The sequence below is a fragment of the Cetorhinus maximus genome, chromosome 15, assembly GCF_964194155.1.
Source record: "Cetorhinus maximus chromosome 15, sCetMax3.hap1.1, whole genome shotgun sequence".
Taxonomy (NCBI): domain Eukaryota; kingdom Metazoa; phylum Chordata; class Chondrichthyes; order Lamniformes; family Cetorhinidae; genus Cetorhinus; species Cetorhinus maximus.
Genome location: NC_135893.1, coordinates 71,176,032 through 71,197,144, shown reverse-complemented (window position 1 = coordinate 71,197,144; position 21,113 = coordinate 71,176,032). Strand labels below are relative to the sequence as shown.

At 42.6% G+C, this 21,113-nt stretch overlaps 1 protein-coding gene across 1 annotated transcript in view; it reads right to left on the bottom strand.

The window, feature by feature from the left end:
• The window catches only part of LOC144690796 (myosin-16-like), a 75,366-nt gene that overhangs the window by 18,001 nt on the left and 36,252 nt on the right, over window positions 1-21,113 (bottom strand). The window contains exons 15-29 of the mRNA XM_078558613.1: window positions 17,318-17,444; window positions 16,724-16,782; window positions 16,517-16,604; window positions 15,992-16,109; window positions 14,847-14,967; window positions 13,294-13,430; window positions 12,511-12,592; window positions 8,165-8,338; window positions 7,026-7,253; window positions 5,885-5,989; window positions 5,071-5,157; window positions 4,273-4,418; window positions 2,911-3,001; window positions 2,163-2,219; window positions 166-252 (exon numbers count right to left, since the gene is read on the bottom strand). Of these exons, the coding sequence (XP_078414739.1) occupies window positions 166-252; window positions 2,163-2,219; window positions 2,911-3,001; window positions 4,273-4,418; window positions 5,071-5,157; window positions 5,885-5,989; window positions 7,026-7,253; window positions 8,165-8,338; window positions 12,511-12,592; window positions 13,294-13,430; window positions 14,847-14,967; window positions 15,992-16,109; window positions 16,517-16,604; window positions 16,724-16,782; window positions 17,318-17,444 (1,707 nt within the window). The remainder of the gene's footprint in view (window positions 1-165; window positions 253-2,162; window positions 2,220-2,910; window positions 3,002-4,272; window positions 4,419-5,070; window positions 5,158-5,884; window positions 5,990-7,025; window positions 7,254-8,164; window positions 8,339-12,510; window positions 12,593-13,293; window positions 13,431-14,846; window positions 14,968-15,991; window positions 16,110-16,516; window positions 16,605-16,723; window positions 16,783-17,317; window positions 17,445-21,113) is intronic.

Sequence of the window (21,113 nt, the reverse complement as noted above, 5' to 3'; positions counted from 1 at the left end):
TATTATTGTAGCTCTTTCTGCCACCCTTTCAGGCAATGTATTCCAAATCACAATAACTCATTGTGTAAAAAAAAACTTCTATATATTCCGGTATGGCAAAAGAACCAGAGGGGAAATGGAGAAGAGATTTAGTGTTAAAAAATTGTTGCTTGAAAGTGAAATTACCTGAGAGACTGTGGCACCTCCAGCTTCCTCCAGTCTGTCACTAAGTTCCTCCAGATCACGGGAATATTCAGCTCGCTGCTTTTCAACCTACATCGATTGGAGGTATAGTTTTATTAGTATAAGTGCCCTTTGGAACCAAGTTATCCTACTCACAACAACAGTCACATTTACTTTGTGCGTTTATCATAGTAAAAACGTTCCGAGGTGCTTCATGGAGGTGTTATCAAACAGAGTTTGACAAGTGGGAAAATTAGGTAGGCTTTAAGAAACAACTTAAAGGAAGGGAGCATGACAGAGAGGTGGGGAGATTTAGGGAGGGAATTCCAGAGTTTAGGGCTTAGGCAGTTAAAGGCACGGCAGTTAAAATTACGGAAGTGCAAGAATCCAGAATTGGTGGAAAGCAGAGATCTCAGTGGGTTGCATGGCTGGAGGAAAATACAGAGTGGGGAGGGATGAAACCCAGGAGTGATTTGGAAACAAGGCTGAGAATTTTAAAATTGAGGCATTGCCAAATTAGAATCTGATTTCAATTGTTAATGATGGGTGTCGTGCACTTGTTTATGGACCATTGAGGCACAGTGAACATAAAACATTAGAGTTACAATAAATTCACATTTCAGTCACCATTCTTAATGTGTTACATAAACAGCTTTGATTGTTCTGAGTGATTATCTTAGAGTTTCTTCCACCACAATGTAGTGGCAGAGGAGGCTTAGATGGTGAAATACATCTGATGATTGAATGCAAGTGTAAATCTGTGGGCACCAATTGTGGAATTTGCTAACTGCTCCAAAGACTTGGGCGGGGGGAAATGGACTTTATCTTCAACGTGTAGTGTTTGTTTTGAATGATTCTTAATAGCTTCAGTGAGAAATAGTATTGGGTTTTATATTCTGGATTAGTTGAATGGTTCCTGCAGTATTTGTCTTTGTTCCTCTCTTCTGGCTGATGTACAATTTGTTGGTTTAATTCAAAGCTTCAAATCAATACTTCCACTTTTTTACATTTTTGGAAATCAGTCAGCTTATGCTCTTTGTGAGTCACCTTCATATTCATATTCATTGGCATTAATCTTCTTTGATCTACTTTACAGTATAACCTCAGTTGGATGGATTCTGTTTCTCTGATAAGCCCATGGACCTTTATGTATTTCTGCCTTCATAGATTCCAATCTTTATATCATCCTAGTCTTTGTCACATATTTGATTGACTCATCTTAATTTAGCCTCTTTTGACTTCCTCTATTTATTTACCCCTTACTTCCAATTCCTTTTGTACAGATGCTGTGTCATTTTCTCTTATTACTCTGTTTATTTGAGAATACCAACTGAAACCAAGGGCAGAACTTTCCAGACTCAGCAATGTTTTGGCCATCAGATTTGGGTCTTGTCCCTGTTTGCAGCAACAGGAATTCCTTCTGGTTTAAACTTCAAGTGGCCCACTTGGGAGTTTGTTTCCAGGATCAACGTCCAAACAGGGACAGCAGTTGGGCTTAGGAGGGGGGAGGTCAGTTTAGTGCGCCCCATTGCGATGGCAGTGTTCATGGTATCTGCAGTGAAAGTGCTACAAAGAGGAATATTGGGAAGGAGGAACACAAGGGAGATGCAATTAGTCTGATGGGAATGGCTGCCACTGCATCACCTCCAGCACCATCGGAGACACCAATCCTCAAGGATTTCTCACACAATGGAAAGCTTCTACCAGCTGAGGATCTCAGCTTTGCCATTTTTTGCTGTTTAAGGTTAGGAAGCCTTGATCCCCAACGTTGTCTGCTGACCCCACGTGACAGTTTTCCACTTGGCTCTCCAAGATTTTAGCTATGACATAAATCCAGAGGGGTCATTAAGTATCCCTTATGCATGGACAATAAAGAAAATAATGACACTTTGCGAAAGGTGCTTATGTTTTAACTACAGGTTACCATGGATATTACAGGCTGAGTGCCTCCAGCAAAAGGCATTCTGCATAAATTACATATTTGATTTTGTTTTACACACCTTTGCTCTCATGGCCCGTTCTCCTTCGAGTTCCTCTTCCAGTTCTTCAATTCGAGACTGGAAATACAAATTCTTGTGTTACCATTTAAAATCTCTCATTCCAGTTGCTAAACATTACAACATTACAAAAATGTTTTGCATCAGAACTCTTTAAATACATATTTAATCAGGGTAAGTCAACACAAAATGACAAAATTCAAAGAGCCTTTCATTTTGAAATCATGTCACTGTCAAGGTGAACATATAAAATACTAACGTGCAGAAAATAAAGTGACTTTGTTGGACTCAGTGGTCACATTCACAAACTGTATTCAAGGCCATAAAGTAACAGGAAAGGGAAACATAACTGCAAATGAGCTACTTCTAAATATTTCTCCAAAGGGATTGGTATCAAAAGCATATCAAAATTATACTTGCATTAAGCAGTTACATTGCAGATAATTATAAATGTGGGATCAAAATGATTGTTGTGATTAGGCTTATATTTAGTTTGTTGTTATTTGCATTCGACTGACATCTGAGAGACTATATCAACCGATGAATATTGGACAGATGTAAAACCAGTGTTCCTTTAAATCCAGTGAGTGAGTTTAAATTATGCCTCCTCCATCCCATTCCTGCTTTGAGTTAATCAGTCAATTTTATAAAAGTCCTTCAAGTTCAAACTTCTAAAAGTTTCTTTCCAATGAATATTGCCATAAATAAGAACATGCTTTGATTGAATTTGAGCCTTTAGTCCTTTCTCTACCTGATGCTCTTTAAGTTTCCTGTGCAGCGTGGAATTCAGTGACTGCTCATCTTCCCACTTGGAGTTCAGGGAATTAATCTCCATGTCTCTCCTGCAAAAATTAAAAGAGGTGTAAAGTTGCAATAGAGATTGCTACAGATTTAATAGTGTCAGGGGTTCAGATCAAAGGCTTAGGCAGGTTCTTTAAGGAAGTTATGATACCCTGATTGTATTCACATCGCAACTGTAAATTCATGAATTAAGTTGTTTAGAACCATAGACCAGGGCTTTCCCTTTTGACAATTCTGCCGTTCTTTAATGCTGCTGACTGTGCCAGACTAGTAACCTCATAGCAATTGTTAAAAGCCGTAAATAATACTTCTGTATAAGATCAGCAAATGATTTATAACACATTATTTTAAAACTTTGGTGCTCCCTATTCATGTTTGTAAGAATTCATTTTTCCTTGTTATTAACTTCCAGAGAAGCACATTTTGTACTACTACTGCATTATCATTCTGATCATATGTTCATCCATATCGAGTGTGATGAGTTTACTATTGTATCTAATCCACTATTAAAAAGCAGCTCTTATTAAGAAAGTTACATTACAATGACATCAGCTACCACAATGCAAACTGCATAGTTAAATGGTTACAGTGACAAATGGAAAAGTTCACAGCTGAGGTTGTGGAAATGTTTGTTAACAACTCTTAATTGTCCCTTTATAATAGTGCATTTGTAACAAACTGAACAACTTGAAAAAAAGCTTCAGAACTTATCCAGCACAGTCAGACTTTGCTTGCCTAATAACCTCATGTTAAATAGGATGCATTTATTATAGTGGAAAGGTCATCGACCTGAAACATTAATTATGTTTCTTTCTCCACAGATGCGACTTTATCTGAAGAGATTTCCAGCATTTTCTGCTTATATTTCAGATTTCCAGCATCCACAGTATTTTGCTTTTGTTGCAAATAATGTCTGTGTACCGTAACATATATAGGAAATAGAAAAGTCCTGAAATTACACAATACAAATATTATTAAAGGAACGATGAATATGTTCACATAATGTATTTCCAAGGGTTACAAATATGCCTGGCACCAAGAGAAAAGGTCAGTGTCAGAATTCCTCATTCAGACTGAGGTCCAAGGAAGAGATTTCTCTAATTTGTCACTTCAAAATGATCAACACCTTTATACTTACAGAAAATGTTTCTGCAACAACTTGCATTTATATAGTGCCATTAATGTAGCAAAAAAATTCCCAATACACTTAACAAGAGCATTGTCAATAAAAGCCTGATACCGAGCCACAGCAGCAGCTATCACGGTATATAGATGTATGCACTGATAGAAAGCTGAAAAGTAAACCACTTACTTCTTGAGAATTTCCTCCAGGTCAATCTTTGCTCTTTCCATCTCATTCAAATTGTCAATTGTCATCTTCAGGTCGCCCTCAGCCTTTCGCCGAGCTTTCTCTACCTCAATCCTGATCTTCTTCTCCTGGCTCCAGTTATCTTCCAGCTGTTTAAATAATGGTCAAGTGTTTGACTGTAATCATTTGCACAGTTGATTAAGTGGAAAGAATCCCATCTCCCAGGGACAGTTCTACCTCTCTGATTCTCATTAATGAGCCAGGGCTGCTGGTCTAACAACAACAGTGCTGTGGAGTATTGGAAAGCCGTCTGTTTTAGGTACAGAATGCTCCCCAGAAGACTGATTTGATTCTAGATTTTCATCAGTTGGCAATCATTTCAAAGTCATCACAAACCCAAAGAAACCCCAGTGCCCTTCCTCAAGGAAGTTACTATGCTGTTTGTCAAAGTCCAGGATTTCCAAAGTGCTTCCCATGAGCCATGCATCATTGACCTTTAGATATCCAATCGACGACACCTGAGAAATTCCATTCTATTCTCATTTATATTTCAGATTTACCCTGTTTTAATGTTGTGGATCAGTAAAACTATTTATTAATTCCACTGTTGCCTCATTGATGGATAAATCCTAAATCAGGACACTCAGATATGTATATTTCCACGAAAATGGGAACGTGCACTTAAACTTTATGTACTACCTTTAAGGACCCGTAGCATGTACGCATGTGGCCAATGAAGACAAAAAGCTTGGACAACCATGGTCTGAGGTAACATATTTTTCAAATAACCTAACTACTTACCTCTTGGATCTGAGAGTTAAGTTTTGCATTGGTCTTGGTGAGGTGATTGACTTTATCTTCCTCGGACTGAAGATCATCCAGTGTTTTCTGGAATAATAGTACAGGACAAAAATATTATTTGATTGAGGGATGATTCCAGTCACTTTTGTTTTTATAAGAACTGTAAGAACAGACTTTGCTATGTTTTTTCCCCCTTTTTCATGGGATGTGGGTGTCGCTAGGCCAGCATTTATTGCCCATCCCTAATTGCCCTTGAGAAGATAGTGATGAGCTGCCTTCTTGAACCGCTGCAGTCCATGTGGTGTAGGTACACCCACGTACTGTGAGTAAATAATCATCTTGTCACGGTGTGCTGTTTATTTTCCTTGCAAATATTTACCAAACATAATCAAACAATAAGCACTAATGATGGTACTTTGTAAGCACCAGCATTCAGTAGGTTTAATTATGAAGGAATTCCTGTAGCATTACTTTTGTGAAAAGTATTGCCAGTTGCTACAACCATCTAAGCAACCATGTGTAAACATTATGGATATTCTTATAGAGTGAACACCATCAGATAGAAGTAGCTTTAATTCCATCAGTTTAGCAGTGATTTAAATCCTGACGCCAGAGGATTCAACTTCATCTTCACAGATAACATCTTCACAGACTGTGTACTCAATGTACAGGTGTTATTTAGCTCAATTTTATATTTTTTATGAAATTGCCAAACTGTACTTAGCCACAATCTCACTGAGTAATAGAGCAGCATTAATGATAGGAAATTTGGAAATAGTTAATGGAACTGGTAGTGCAGTGGCTCTGTACCAACCTGGTGAAGTTCATCCAAGGCTCTTTTCTCCTTTTGCAGCTTGGCAACGGAATCATCTCGCTGATTGAGGTCATGAGTCAGGGAGCGGACCTTGTTATCCAGAGCCTAGTGGAATTGAATAAAATAGGTCATGACTGGAAGGTAACTCTAAACTATATCTAATAAAGTGTGTGTATATATGTGTGTATGTATGTATTTGTACGTGTATGCGAGTGCACACACAAGCTGTTGTTTGAGACTGAGGAGTTTCCTTCACTGGTGGGGAAGTTCGATAGAATGTTTTTTTTTGGTTGCCCAAGAAGTATGAGACACACATGGTAATTTCTAAATTCTCAATTGACCTCAGTGGGGTCAGAGTTGAGCACATTATCAACTCTGCTTTACTGCAGGGTGTATGCGAGCAGTTCTTCTGAGACTTCTCCATCCCTCATACTGTTTGAATCTGATAAACCAGTGGAGATCGTTGATAAGGAGTTGTTTTGTTTCCTTCTGCTTGTATCAGGTTACTTTCAATGGTCTCTTTTCTATTCCCCTGTGCCAGGTATCTAACTGCTTTATCTCTTGCCCCAGCTGTCTATCTCTCTCTGCATTTAGAAGCAGCGATGCCACTCATTGAGACAAAGGTTGTGTAGTGTCCTGAAAGATTGCCTTGAGGCTGTTGGGTGGTGTGGGGTCCCTGGTTTTCAACTGTCCAGTGTCCGAATACTGCCTGTAGGATGAATAGAATTCCACGTTACTGATGAGGACTTCTTACGTAAAACAGGGGGATAGTTTTCATCTTGTTACTGCCCAAACTTGGGACCTCCAGGGGAAATCAGTTCTGGTGGATTCCTACCTGCTAAGAACCCTGCTGAGCCTTGGGATTGGGCTGGTGTCTCAAGCTCCAGCAGGAAGCAGCTCAGAATTAGCCTAGGCAGAAAGGAGTGGGGAAAGGATCCACATCCTTCACAGGTCCACAGATATGCTGGATATCAGTGAGACCTGGGGGTGGGTTGTGGGGGGAAATAAGGTCTTGAACGGACCTGCAGGTAGGAAGGCATTTATAAGTCTCCAGGCTTAAGTGTAACTGCATTAGACCTTCTTATAGCTTTGCTTTGTTTATCACAAGGGAAATAATCAGGCTGGTAAATTTTCACAGTACCTGCTTTTCTTTCTCAGTTTTTACAAGTGTTGACTCCAGACCCTCGAGATCCAGTTTCAGGTCAGACAATTCTGCCTCCAGCTTTCTCTTGTGACTTGAGAGGCTTACGTTGGAGTTCTCCTCCTCCTCGAGCCGTTCCTTCATATCTGAGATCTGATTTTCATATTCCAACTTTGTCCTCATCAGCTGAGTAAGACGTTCCTCTAGATCAGTGATATTCTCTTGTTCCTGTGGAAGAGGAAAAGGGAAGTACAGGTGATTCCCTGGTGATGATGTGAAAATAATTTGTCGCAAGGTGATAATGTCATAGAATCACACAGTCATTCAGCCCATTGTGCCTCTGCTGGCTCATTGAAAGAGCTATTCAGTTAGACCCATACCCCGGTTTCTTCCCTGGAGCCTGCAATTTGTTTTCATTTTCAAGTATTAATTAAATCCTTTTTGGAAGCTACTATTGAATCTGTTTCTACTATTTTTTCAGGCAGTGCATTCTTGATCATAGCAACTTGCTGAGTAAAACAAAATTCTCCCCAACTCCTTCATCATAATGCCTTTTAATAATGAATATGCTGACATATGTCACAGCATGGGTAGGAGCTTTCATTAAGAAGTAGGAGAAACTCGTGTGCAATTGTACTCAATGCAGTGCAGAATTCTTGGTTTGACCTTTCAATGTCAGTGTCAGTGCAATTTTGAATATTTGTTAATATTATCTAGTACAATCACTGCTTTATGAATTAAAGGTGCGGGCATTATATGATCAGAATTCCTGTATTTTATGTGCTTTATATATAAAAGTAAAACATAATTGCATGTAGGTGAGGATGACTGAACAAAACTGTTTGCTTGATCAATCCTGGCTCAGTGGCTACCATTCTTGCCTTTGAGTCAGAAGATTGTGGTTCTAGTCTCACTCCAGAGTCCAGAACACAAATCTAGGCTGATACTCCAGAGCAGTACTGAGGGAGTGCTGTACTTTCAGAGATGCTGTGTTTCAATTAAGGCAAATGCCACAACAAAGTCAATCACTACGCATGTACTAAAGTAGAATTGGTTAAATTCGTTCTGAGTAATTTTGTGAATGTTATGTCAACATGACTATGACCTAGTTTATTGCTAGCTAGTTACAGATTACTTACAGCCTGGACTTGCAGTAAGAGATCATTCTTTTCCTGTGAAAGAGTTGCTGTCTTCTCCTCGAGTTCCTTGAGGCGGTTAAGGAGATCATTGGTCTGTGCCAACGCAGCCCTTAGTTCCTCCTCTTTCTGTTTTATCTCATCTTCCTGACGGGCCACATTCAACAGAGGCTTAACCTACAAATAACAGGATAGAATCAGTTTGGTATCTAAAGACATAGCTTACATTTACCTCAGGACAGACAATAAAAATAAAAACAGGAAATGCTGGAAATAGTCAGCAAGTCTGGCAAGCACCTGTGGAGAGGGAAACGGCGTTAAGGTGTCAGGCCATGACCTTTCATCAGGTTCTCTCTCCACAGATGCTACAAGATCTGCTGAGTATTGCCAGTTTTTTCTGTTTTAATTTCTGCATTTATATCACATTTTTAATTGAGTAGAGAGTCCTGAAACAGACAATAAGAACAACTTGTATTTAAACAACTCCTTTAACATAATAGAAAGTCACAAGGAGCTTTGCTTCGCTAAGTGTTATCAAACAAAATTTGACCCCAAGCCACATAAAGAGATATTAAGACAGGCGGCAGTTATATTCTTTGTTCCTCCAGTGTGTGATTGATACAGGAGTCACAGAAATGTAAACAATATGCAACAAATACATGGGTTCTTTATTGTAACTTGAAGTGAAGCATATATATGCCTCGCCGAGGCTGAGCGTCAACTCGCAGACATTTCCTCCTACCTCCCCTGGACCATGACCCCGCCACTGAACATCAAGCCATTGTTTCCAGGACTGTCACTGACCTCATCTCCTCTGGAGATCTTCCCTCTACAGCTTCCAACCTCATAGTCTCCCAGCCTTGGACGGCCCGTTTCTACCTCCTCCCCAAAATCCACAAACAGAACTGTCCTGGCAGACCCCACGGAACTCATTTCTTGCTATCTTGACTCCATTCTCTTTCCCCTTGTCCAGTCTCTTCATACCTACATCCGTGATTCCTCTGACACCCTACATCATATCAACAATTTCCAGTTCCCTGGCCCCAACCGCTTCCTCTTCACCATGGACGTCCAATCCCTCTACAGCTCCACCCCCCACCGGGATGGTCTGAGGGCTCTCCGCTTCTTCCTCGAACAGAGGCCCGAACAATCCCCATCCACCACTACTCTCCTCTGTCTGGCTGAACTTGTTCTCTCACTGAACTCCTTAAACTCGTCTCACTTCCTCCAAATAAAAGGTGTGGCTATGGGGACCCGCATGGGCCCCAGTTATGCCTGTTGCTTTATGGGGTATGTGGAACATTCCTTGTTCCAGTCCTACTCCGGCTCCCTCCCACAACTCTTTCTCCGGTACATCGATGATTACTTCGGTGCTGCTTCATGCTCTCGTCTGGACCTGGAAAAATGTATTAATTTTGCTTCCAATTTCCACTCCTCCAACATTTTCACATGGTCCATCTCTGACACTTCCCTTCCCTTCCTTGACCTCTCTGTCTCTATTTCTGGTGATAGACAGTCCCACCAATATTCATTACAAGCCTACCGACTCCCACAGCTACCTCGACTACAGCTCCTCACATCCTGCTTCCTGTAAGGGCTCCATCCCATTCTCTCAGTTCCTTTGCCTCCATTGCATCTGTTCTGATGATGCCACTTTCAAAAACAGTTCCTCTGACATGTCTTCCTTCTTCCTTAACCGAGGTTTTCCACCCACAGTGGTTGACAGGGCCCTCAACCGTGTCTGGCCCATCTCCCGCGCATTCACCCTCACACCTTCCTCTCCCTCCCAGAACCATGATAAGGTCCCCCTTGTCTTCACTTATCACCTTACCAGCCTCCGCATTCATAAGGATCATCCATCACCATTTCTGCCAACTCCAGCATGATGCCACCGCCAAACACACCTTCCCTTCACCCCCCTGGCGTCATTCCACAGGGATCGTTCCCTCTGGGACACCCTGGTCCACTCCTCCATCACCCCCTACACCTCAACTCCCTCCCATGGCAACTTCCCATGCAACCACAGAAGGTGCAACACCTGCCCCTTTACTTCCCACCTCCTCACCATCCAAGGGCCCAAACGTTCCTTTCAAGTGAAGCAACACTTCACTTCCACTTCCCTCAATTTAGCCTACTGCATTCGCTGCTCCCAATGCAGTCTCCTCTACATTGGAGAGACCAAACGCAGTCTAGGTGACCACTTTGCAGAACACCTTCGGTCTGTCCGCAAGCATGACCCAGACCTCCCTGTCGCTTGCCATTTCAACACACCACCCTGCTCCCATGCCCACATGACCATCCTTGGCCTGCTGCAATGTTCCATTGAAGCTCAATGCAAACTAGAGGAACAGCACCTCATCTTCCGACTAGGCACTTTACAGCCTGCCGGACTTAACATTGAGCTCAACAACTTCAGATCATGAACTCTCTCCTCCGTCCCCATCCCCTTTCTGATCCCCTATTTTCTAATTATTTATATTTTTTAAATATATTTTTTAATATATTTTTCATTTCCCACCTATTTCCATTATTTTTAAATGCATTCCCATCCATTGTTTCATCTTCACCTTTTAGGCTATTTCGATCCCTTCCCCCCATCCCACCCCCACTAGGGCTATCTGTCACTTGCTCGTACTGCTTTCTACCCTTAATGTCACCATTAGCACATTTCTTAGCGAATATCACCACCATCAACACCCCTTTGTCCTTTTGTTTATGACACCTTTGGCAATCTCTTCTTTACCTCCACTTATCACTGGCCCTCTATCCAGCTCTACCTGTCCCACCCCCCTCAACCAGTTTATATTTCACTTCATTTCTATTTTTCCTCAGTTCTGATGAAGATGAAGGACTCAAAACGTTAACTGTATTCCTCTCCGCAGATGTTGTCAGACCCGCTGAGTTTTCCAGCTATTTTTATTTTTGTTTCAACAGTATTTAATTGGCTGTGAAGTGCTTTGAGATGTCCTGAGCTCAGAAAACTGTTATATAAACAGAAGTCATTATTTTTCATTACTATCAGCCACGGGTTTTGGACACAACTTTTTCCACAGATCTTTTTTAGAAAGGTCAAAGTAATTGCTGTATAACAAAGTTAGAGGCAGCAGGGCAAGTATATGTAAAATAGGAAGAAAGATCACCACCCTTGTAATGATGTGAAGATTTTTGATATTTACTCTACTCTCTATGGAAGTCATGCTTTGAGATGTCCCGAGACTGAGAGAGGTTTCTTTTAAATTGCGGTTAATTTGTTCATTGCACTTTAAGCTAGACAGTGCCACTTTTCAATAACAAGGAGGGACTTGCATTTTGAAGTGCTTTTCATGACCACCGGTTGTCCCCAAGCACTTTACAGCCAATGAAGTACTGTTAAAGTCGAGTCACTGTTATAACATAAGAAACATGGCAGCCAATTTCTGCACAGCAAATTCTGACAAATAGCAATGTGATAATGAGCAGATCATCTGTTTTAGTGATGTTGGTGACATCTTGCAACAAGGTCTGATGTCATGTAATTTTTTAAGTTCCAAAACATTGCAACATCCTGTGCTGCGAGCTTCAATAGAATTCACAGGAAATATGAATAACATACCCTAGGGACACTTTGCCTGTCTTGAATTCATTTACTCTGAATATGGTGAATTGTTTGTAGAAGTCCCTCAATTAGATAGTTTTATGTAGAATTCCACAGAATTCCACAGCACAGAAACAGGTCATTCAGCACAACTGGTCTATACTGGCATTTTTTGCCACCAGCCTCCTCCCACCCCTCTTAATATAACCTTATCAGTATAACTGTCTATTCCTTTTTCCCTCACAGGCTTATCAAGCTTCATCCTGAAATGTATCTATGCTATTCATCTCAGCCATTTTTTGTGGTGGTGGGTTCCACGTTCTTGTGGTCATTATGCAGGTGACAAAAAGCGTTTCACCCCAGAAGGCATCAGAACCCAAACTGATCCCACTCTCATCCAACGACAACCCACGTGCACTTCCAGCAAGAGCAATCAGTGAGTGTTCAGGAGCAGTGACCTGTATCCCTATCCTCAACCTGAGGCATCCAGACAAATGTCAGCGTCCTTTCTCCCTCTGCCTGTGGTAAAGTAAGCTCACACACGCTGGGAAATCAAATGTCGGCTAGGATCTTCCAGTCCTGCCCGCTGTGGGACCAGAAATTCACACCCAAAGTCAATGGGACTTTGGCTGGTACATCAAACTTCCCATCCTGCCCACGCTGATTCCCGGGACCGGAAAACCCCAGCCCCTAACATCTCAGGATAAGAACATCAGAAGTTATCCTTTGCATGATATTATCAGGCCATCAAAAAAACACTCATTGTAATAAATACCTTAGTGTAAAGCTTCCACCAGCCCCAGTAGCGTAGTTGCAGGAATTTGCGGACATTGCGCTGAATAACTATTAGTGCCATTCTGGAAAGAAAATAGTGTAAGAAAGGTACATCTTAGCAGCAGATAAGAAACAGCCTCCTCTTTACTAATTTCAATATCACCTTCCCATTAGTTTTTATTCAGTCATTACATGACAATCTTTCACACATCAATCATTCGTGTGCCCCCCAAAATGTGCAAATGACTCAGGTGTTTGGGTCTTAGGGAGGGTTCGGGAGGCTGGGTTGAAGTTGCTTTCTGCTCTTGTTTTGCCCCCAAGAGGCTGGCCAGGAATTTCCAAACTAAGTTGTGGATTGTTTTATAGACTGTAGGTATGTGTATAATTTGAATTACGTGATTGTGTGGTTTGTACAAAATAAACCTCAAATATATATACGCATGCAGTGTTAAGTGTGGTGTGCTTGGAGAGGAAAAAGGTGCCTTTAGAACAATGGTTCTTAATACTTTCCACCACTGGGGCTTTCCTCATCTCATGTCTGGGTCTACTGTAGACTAATTAATACAGATTGATTGCTATGATTAACTAACAGCCTCATTATCATTGTATTGTGTGACTACCAGGATGGTAGAAGGTGAATTAAATGGTCCTTGGCCTTTTTTTTTTTCTCACAATGCCCATGTGCCTATATATGATTTCATGAAAAATATTCCTTCAAGATTATGCACAATATATCATAATTGTAGGATTCATGCGTAAAGTTTTACTGATTGTGGAGTCTCACCTTCTCTCCAGCATCTTTTTGAATTCTATACGCATCAGCAGCCCACGGGAACGAGACTGAATCATTGTCATAATCTTTGCCAGTCGCTCATCACGGAAATCCTCTAGTTTAGCCAGAACACCAGCCCGGAAGAACACCTGTGAAGTACACACAACACGTATGAACTGTATAACAAATGCTAATGGGAGATTTGGCCACATCTACATCTAACATTGATAAACTATCAGCGTCCCAACCCAGTAGTAAACACAAAGGATCGGTGCAATCATGACTAAAAGAAATATATTTTAAATTTCTGAAAATTTACACATCTTTCTCTTTTTAATTTCTGATGCAAACCTGGAGTAAATCCAGAATTGGTTTGGCACAAAGGAATACAGGAACAGAAGAATATCATTCAACCCCTCAGGCCTGTTCCTCCATTCAATTCTATCATTATTAATCTGTATTTGAACTTCATTTGCCAACCTTGGTTTCCTTACCGAACAATATTTTCTCACCTCAGTTTTGAAATTTTCAATTGACCCAGCTTCAAACAGCTTTTTTTGGGGAGTGATTTCTATATTTCCACTAACCTTTGCATGAATAAGTGTTTCCTGATATCACCTATGAACCCTTGGTTCAACCAAGCTCTAATTTTAAGATTATGCCGCCTTGTAATTTGGACTACTCCAGCAAAGGAAATAGTTTCTCTCTGTCCACTCTGTCAATTCTTTCAATCATCTCCAATTTATGACTGGGATTGAAACATTCTGACCTGGAGTTTCGCAACTAAGGAGTGCCTCTTCACCATTGCAGAGGAGGAAAATTGTGGAGGAGGTCGACATCCAGAAGTCCCACCCCTGAACATGGCACCTACCATTTTTGCAGGAATGGGGCAGCTGTGTGCACGTGCTTTTTGCGGAGGCAGCTGTCTGTGTTAATTAGAAGCTGCCCCCACCTATGTCTGATTTTGGTGACCTAGTTGTGTGAAACACAATGTGTACAGGTTAGACCTGGTAGGAGCAGATCTAAACTTTGCGGAGTTGCTTGGATAGGTGGGGTACCCTTTTGGAGAGATAGGGTACCCCTTTGGATATGGTCTCAGGACACCTTTAGGGAGGTCAGGTACACATTGGGAGAGGTAAGGTGTCCATTGGAATTGTTAAAATTAGACATGAATGTGTGTAAAAAGTGTATAAACTCATTGGAACTCTCAAGCTCACTGGAATTGTAAGGAGCTATAAAGGGCCTGGAATTGTCCTGACTCTGCGCTCCCGACCAGGGAGCAGAAATTCAGGCCTCTGTGTTTGAGGATCGATGACACAATTACCAGAAGATCATTGGAAAACCCCTGTTGTAGGCACAGTCAATGTGGATTAACAAAAGGGTGCTCATAATAGGGTAGTAGATCTCAGACCAAGTGTTTTTTCAAATCTCAATGTACAATTGAATTAAAAAGCAATATGATAATATCCATCCTTTATCCCAAATGAACCCTCATATCTGCAGTAACATCTGTTTAATTTTAAAATTCAAGAGGAGTTTTCCTGTTTGACCTAATGATGCATTACCTTTGTGTGTCCAATTTTATACTCATTGATGTCTAGGCCAATGGAGCCAAGGACCAATTCTGAAGCTTTCTTGTTATCAACAAATCCCTTAGGGATGACATTTGGGTTCAAGATATGGTACCTAATCAAAAAAAAGTTAAATTATACAAATTTTATGCAGGCATAAAGATTGTAAAAAGTGTACAACTTTCTAACTTAAGTTTATTTTTCTGTTTTTCATTGAGTAAGACACAAAAATAGATTTTGGAGGCCACAAACTCTGTTCCCTAGCTACCAACCCCATCCTGCTCCCTGGTCACTGTCTGAGGCTGAACCAGGCAAATCAGAACTCTGGTGTCCCAGTTGATCTTGAGCTGAGCTTCCAATCCCACATCCTCTCCATCATGAAGACCATCAATTTCCTTCTCTGTAACATTACCTGCAACGGCCTCTTCCTCAGCCCATCTGCTGCTGAACTCTATCTGTGTTTTTGTTACCTATTTACTCAACCAATACCCTTCCGGACAGCCTCCCATCTTGCATCCTCCACAATCTCAAACTCATCCAAAGCTCTGCTGCACGTATCTTAACCTGTTCGTCCATCATCCCTGTCCTCACTGACCTACATGGGCTCTCGGTCTGACAATGCCTCAATTTTAAAATGTTCATCCTTGTTTTCAAATCCCTCCATGGCCTTGCTCCTCCTTATTTCAGTAACCTCCTCCAGTCCTACAACCCTATGCGATCTCAGCATTCCTCCAATAGAGATCTCTTGCACATCTTGATTTTCATTACTTTGTCATTGATGGCTATGATTTCACCCAAAACTCTGGAATGCCCTTCCTAAACCTCTCTACCCCTCTCTTGTTCTTCCTTTAAAAGCCACTTCTTTAACCAAGCTTTTTGTCACCTGTCCCAAGACCTCCTCACGTGACTTGGTGCCAAACTTTGTACTTGATGACGCTCTTGTGAAGGATGTCGGGACATTTTCTGACATTCAAGGTGTTATACAAAAGGAATTAGTTGATTTTTATGGCAATAAGTGGAAGGTGACAACTTATTTCCAGTGACCCCAACGGGCTTGTAGGTTGTGTTATTATATCATATTAAATCAAATAGTGCTGACTATGTGCTGCTGGTATAGAAGTAGGCTGGGAGATACTTGCCTCTGTTTAAACTCAGGATACTGTAGTCTATTGGGGAAGCCTTTCCTGCAGATACGGATTCCCTCCAGCACACCATTACAGGCCAGCTGGTGAAGAACCAGGCCAGCATCACACAGACCTGGAATAAAATTCACACTCTCCCATTAACAGGAGTTGAACCAGCATCTAACGTTATTGAATGGATAACATTATCACTCAATCTTCAAATTCCAATCTGGTAAATCACTTCCCATTCATTTCCGTTCTACAGAGTTCTTGAGCAACAGCTAAGCTTGATTTAAATGCAAACTGTTCCCTAGTTATTAAAATATTTTCGATAACCCAGAGTGTGGTGAGAGCGTGGAACTCACTACCACCAGGAATAGTTGAGGCAAATAGCATGGATGCATTAAAGGGCAAGCTGGATAAAAACATAGGGGAGAAAGGAATAGCAGGATATGCTGATAGGGTTAGATGAAGAGAAATGGGTGGAAGCTTGTGTGGAGCATAAATCCTGGCAGAATGGCTTGTTAGAGTTGGACTCACCTGGCTGTTTGTTTTCATTTGGTATGATACATCGGACGAAGTGGGGAGCTGTGCTGCGCAGTGTTGTCATCAGCTTGTTCAGCTGTTCCTGTAATGTCAAGAAATGGCACAATAAAAATTGCTGCAATAAAGGCAAAATAATACAGAAGAAGGAAGAGAGAGAAGGTGCCGACTGTCTCTGTTGGGGAACCTGTGCAGAGGTCTTACCCTATAGAAGGCAGAAACTGTCTGGAAAGATGAGCCTTTCTTCTGTTTCTTCGTACCAGCTGTAATGAGATGGTTTTGTCAAATAAACAGTTGCACTCGATAAATAAAAAGCTCTCACAGTTTTAATACAGAAGATGGAACTCAATGTTAATGGGTACCTCATGCCCGAGCACAGATAGCATGTCAGGTGTCTGGAGTGCTTAAGTCAGGCTTAAGTTCTGCCTATACCTTGTGTACCTGAGTTTCCCTTCACCTCTGCCTTGGTCACCCAGCTGTGCTTCTGTAAAATTAGTGCTACTGCCTCTTTCACTTGCTGTCGCAATTCACTCAATGCATTAGGCCTGGCTGCAGTAACAACTTGTGTTTAAACAATGCCCATAACATAGAATGACATACCAAGTTGCTTCACAGAGGTTCAATCAAAAATTCTTCAGTGTTAAAACATTTACCAAGCTAACAAGAAACTTAGAGATGAAATTATATTTTATCCTTGTATTACTCACTTCTCAACACTTGATGGCATTGGTTTCCATCTTTTGCTCATGCCTGGCTCAGGCTCACCCTACAGATGTCCTTGCGTTCTCCATAACTCACCTTGTGCTTCCTCTTCTTTGAAGAGAATAGGCAGCAGAGCCTGGGGAGATTTCTGGAAAAGAGCCACCACAGTTTCATTCAAGGGATCCTTGTTCTTCTCCAGCCAACCTTGAGTGCAGTAGCCAACCTGGAGAGGAGAAACAGCAGTACAGTATTAACACCAACGACAACTTTAACTGGACCCGGGAGCCTTCAGGCAACTATCCCCCCCTTGTTATTGAGTAGTGGAATGCTTAATCCATTGCTTCGTTGTATTCCAACATCTTCTCAACCAAAAGAGTTACTATGTTGGATGGCATCCGAATGTCTGCAATGTGAGGTCCCGGAAATTTTAATTCATTTATCTCTGTAGACCCCATCAGTCTCCTGCCTGAAATTAGCAGGAAGTGGTAACTGACAGGTGGGCAGAAATGGAAAGTTGGGTGGCTGAAGGTCCAGAAGAAATATGAACGTATGAATTAGGAGTAGGCCATTCAGCCCCTTCAAGCCTGTTCTGCTATTCGATAAGATCATGGCGAATCTAATTGTGGCCTCAACTCCACATACCCACCTACCCCCGATACCCTTTGACTCCCTTGTTAGTCAAGAATCTATCTATGTCAGCCTTAAAAATATTCAGTGACCCTGCCTTCACCGCTCTCTGGGGAAGAGAGTTTCAAAGACTCACAACCCTCTGAGACAAAAAATTTCTTATCATCTCCGTCTTGGGCCTCACCATGGCTCAGAGAAGGGGTTTGGAAAGGCCTTGTGGTTCCGGAGTAGGCGGGGGGAGGGAACAATGGGACAAGGGGAATATCAATGCTTTTTAAGGGGCCTTGGGGGAGTAATCCTGTTCCTCCTGGCCCACAAGGAGCCTTAAAAAAAGATCATTTGTCTTTCTGGGTCTCTTCTGTTCCCGACTGCACACACCGCTGGTTTGGTCTGATTAAGACTGTAACTCACAGGGGTGGGATGGGTGCATGTAATTCACCTGAGGCATTTGACCTTCCTGACCAAATGACTTGCATCAAGCCAGCCATGTTGAAATTAAAATCTACTCTGGATAAATCAAGACAATTGTTTTACAGATTCGAGAATAGCAACTTAAATCATTATCAACCAGCATCAACATTGAGAGTTCATTAATTATGTTAGTTGAGATTACAAATATATCTCTAGTGATTATGAACTAATGTGGAATTTGTTTGTGCACAATATTACTATATGGAACACATAAGAATAAATGATGATTTGCAAGGGTAGTGTGTTATCACACTTGGAATTATCATCACAAATCACTTCCTGTGTCAGTGCTGGTGAACGCGTGATCCATGGCGCAGCATGTCTTCATTATGGAATTTTCTTCAACCAGGTTTCGTGAGGTTTAATAAGTTGAGGACAATATTGGGGTTTATCTAAAGCAGACTTGTCCAACCTTTTCGCGTGGGGGTGGGGGGGGGAGCACTTTTCAATTTTTCTCACACTCGGGGCCAATGAGCAAATTTCGGAAAGATAAGGTTTGGCACAACATTAAACATGAATTTCAAAAAGATAGCTGTCATATGAAATGAAACAACTTGCTGAACAAAAAAAATCCACAACAATAAACTGATAATTTTAAAAATGAGTAATAAATAAAGACGACCATTAGAGTGTGAAAGGGTGTGTGTGTTCAGTTCACTCCCAGTCTCAAGGTGCTTGCCCACTCACCCTCACCCACTGTGAGAGTGGGTGAGAGTGCCTGTTGGTGTGTGGGGTTGAGGGTGAATAAGAACCCTGAGATTTGGATTGAGCCAGACACACACTCCTCGCTCCCTCTCTCCCCAGTCTCTCTGTCACACACACACACACACACACACACCCCTCTTTCTCTCAAGCGTACACCCTCTCTCACACAGACACCCCTCTCTCTCTCACACACATGCACACCCCCCTCTCTCTCTCACAAACACATACACACAGAGCCTCCCCCACTCTCTCTCTCTCTCTCTCTCTCACACACACACAAAACCATCTCTGTCTCACACACAACCCTCTCTCTCACACACACACAGCTCTCTCTCTCTCTCACACACACACACCCCTCTCTCTCTCACACACACACCCAGCCACACACACACACACCTCCCTTTCTCACACACACATACACAGCCCCCTCTCTCTCTCTCACACACACACCTATCACAAACACCCTTCTCTCTCTCACACACACACTCACACACAGCCCCTCTCTCTCTCACACACACACACAACCCTCTCTCACACACACACACACACAACCCCTCTCTCCCTCACACACACACATCCCTTTCTCACACACAGACACAGCCCCTCTCTCTCTCTCATACACACACCCAGCCACACCCAGACACACATACACAGCCCCTCTCTCTCTCTCACACCCTTCTCTCCTTCACACACACCCCTCTTTTTCTCTCTCACACACACACAGCCCCTCTCTTTCACACACACACACACCTCTCTCTCTCACACATACACACACACACCCTTCTCTCTCTCACACACACCCACACACAGCCCCTCTCTCTCTCACACACACACACACACACAACCCTCTCTCTCTCACACACATCTCTTTCTCACACATACATACACAGCCCCTCTCTCTCTCTCTCACACACACACCCTTCTCTCCTTCACACACACCCACACACACCCCTCTCTTTCTCTCTCTCACACACACAGCCCCTCTCTTTCACACACACACCCTTCTCTCTCTTTCGCACACACCCAGCCACATACACACACACCCTTTCTCACACACACACACAGCCGCCTTCTCTCTCACACACACCTCTCTCACACACACACAGCTCCTCTCTCTCACACACACCCTTCTCTCTCTCTCGCACACACAGCCCTTCTCTCTCACACACAACCCTCTCTCTCACACACATACCTCTCTCTCTCTCACACACACACCCAGCCACACACCTCCCTTTCTCACACACATACACAGCTTCTCTCTCTCTCTCACGCACACCCTTCTCTCTCTCACACACACACCCTTCTCTTTCTCTCTCACACACACACCTCTCTATCTCTCACGCATACACACACACCCTTCTCTCTCTCACACACACTCCTCTTTCTCTCAGACACACACACAGCCCCTCTCTCTCACATACACCCACCTCTCTCTCTCTGTCTCACACACACACACACTCTTTCTCACGCAAACACATATCTCTCTTTCTCTCCCTCACACACATACGCTCACCCGCCCTCACTCTTACCCTCTCACCCACCCTCATACGCACTCACTCATCCACCCACCCCCACTCTCATGCACCTACCTATCCTCACTCACTAAATCGGCTGCGGTGTAGGGAGATAGGGGTGATGAGAGCAGGAGAAGAGACCTGGAAAGAGGCCAGAGGCCTAGCGCTGCCCGAACGTGGGTGCCCACAAAGGGAAGCACCGAGAGCTGGGGGAAAACGGCCGGAGCCAGGGGAAAGCAGCCTGAGGCATGGGAAAATGTGGTGTGTGGGGGGCCCCATGAGCTCCAGAGACTGTCTCTCTCTCTCTATCTCCACACACTTGCAGTGACCAGTGTTCGCTGCTCCTCCAATTGCAGCCTGCTTCTCTCCCATGTTTGCTGCTGATAGGCTCAATAGTGGGCCGCGGGTTGGACAAGCCTGATCTAAAGCATGGATTTGGCAGAATTGTTTTACCATGCTGTAAATGGCTAGTTAGGTGTAAGTGAAGAGGTGGGTGTATTTGGTCAGTGACACAGCATGAAATGGACTGTCACTGAATCAGCATGCTCGATTTACACCATGCCCAAATTTCTTTT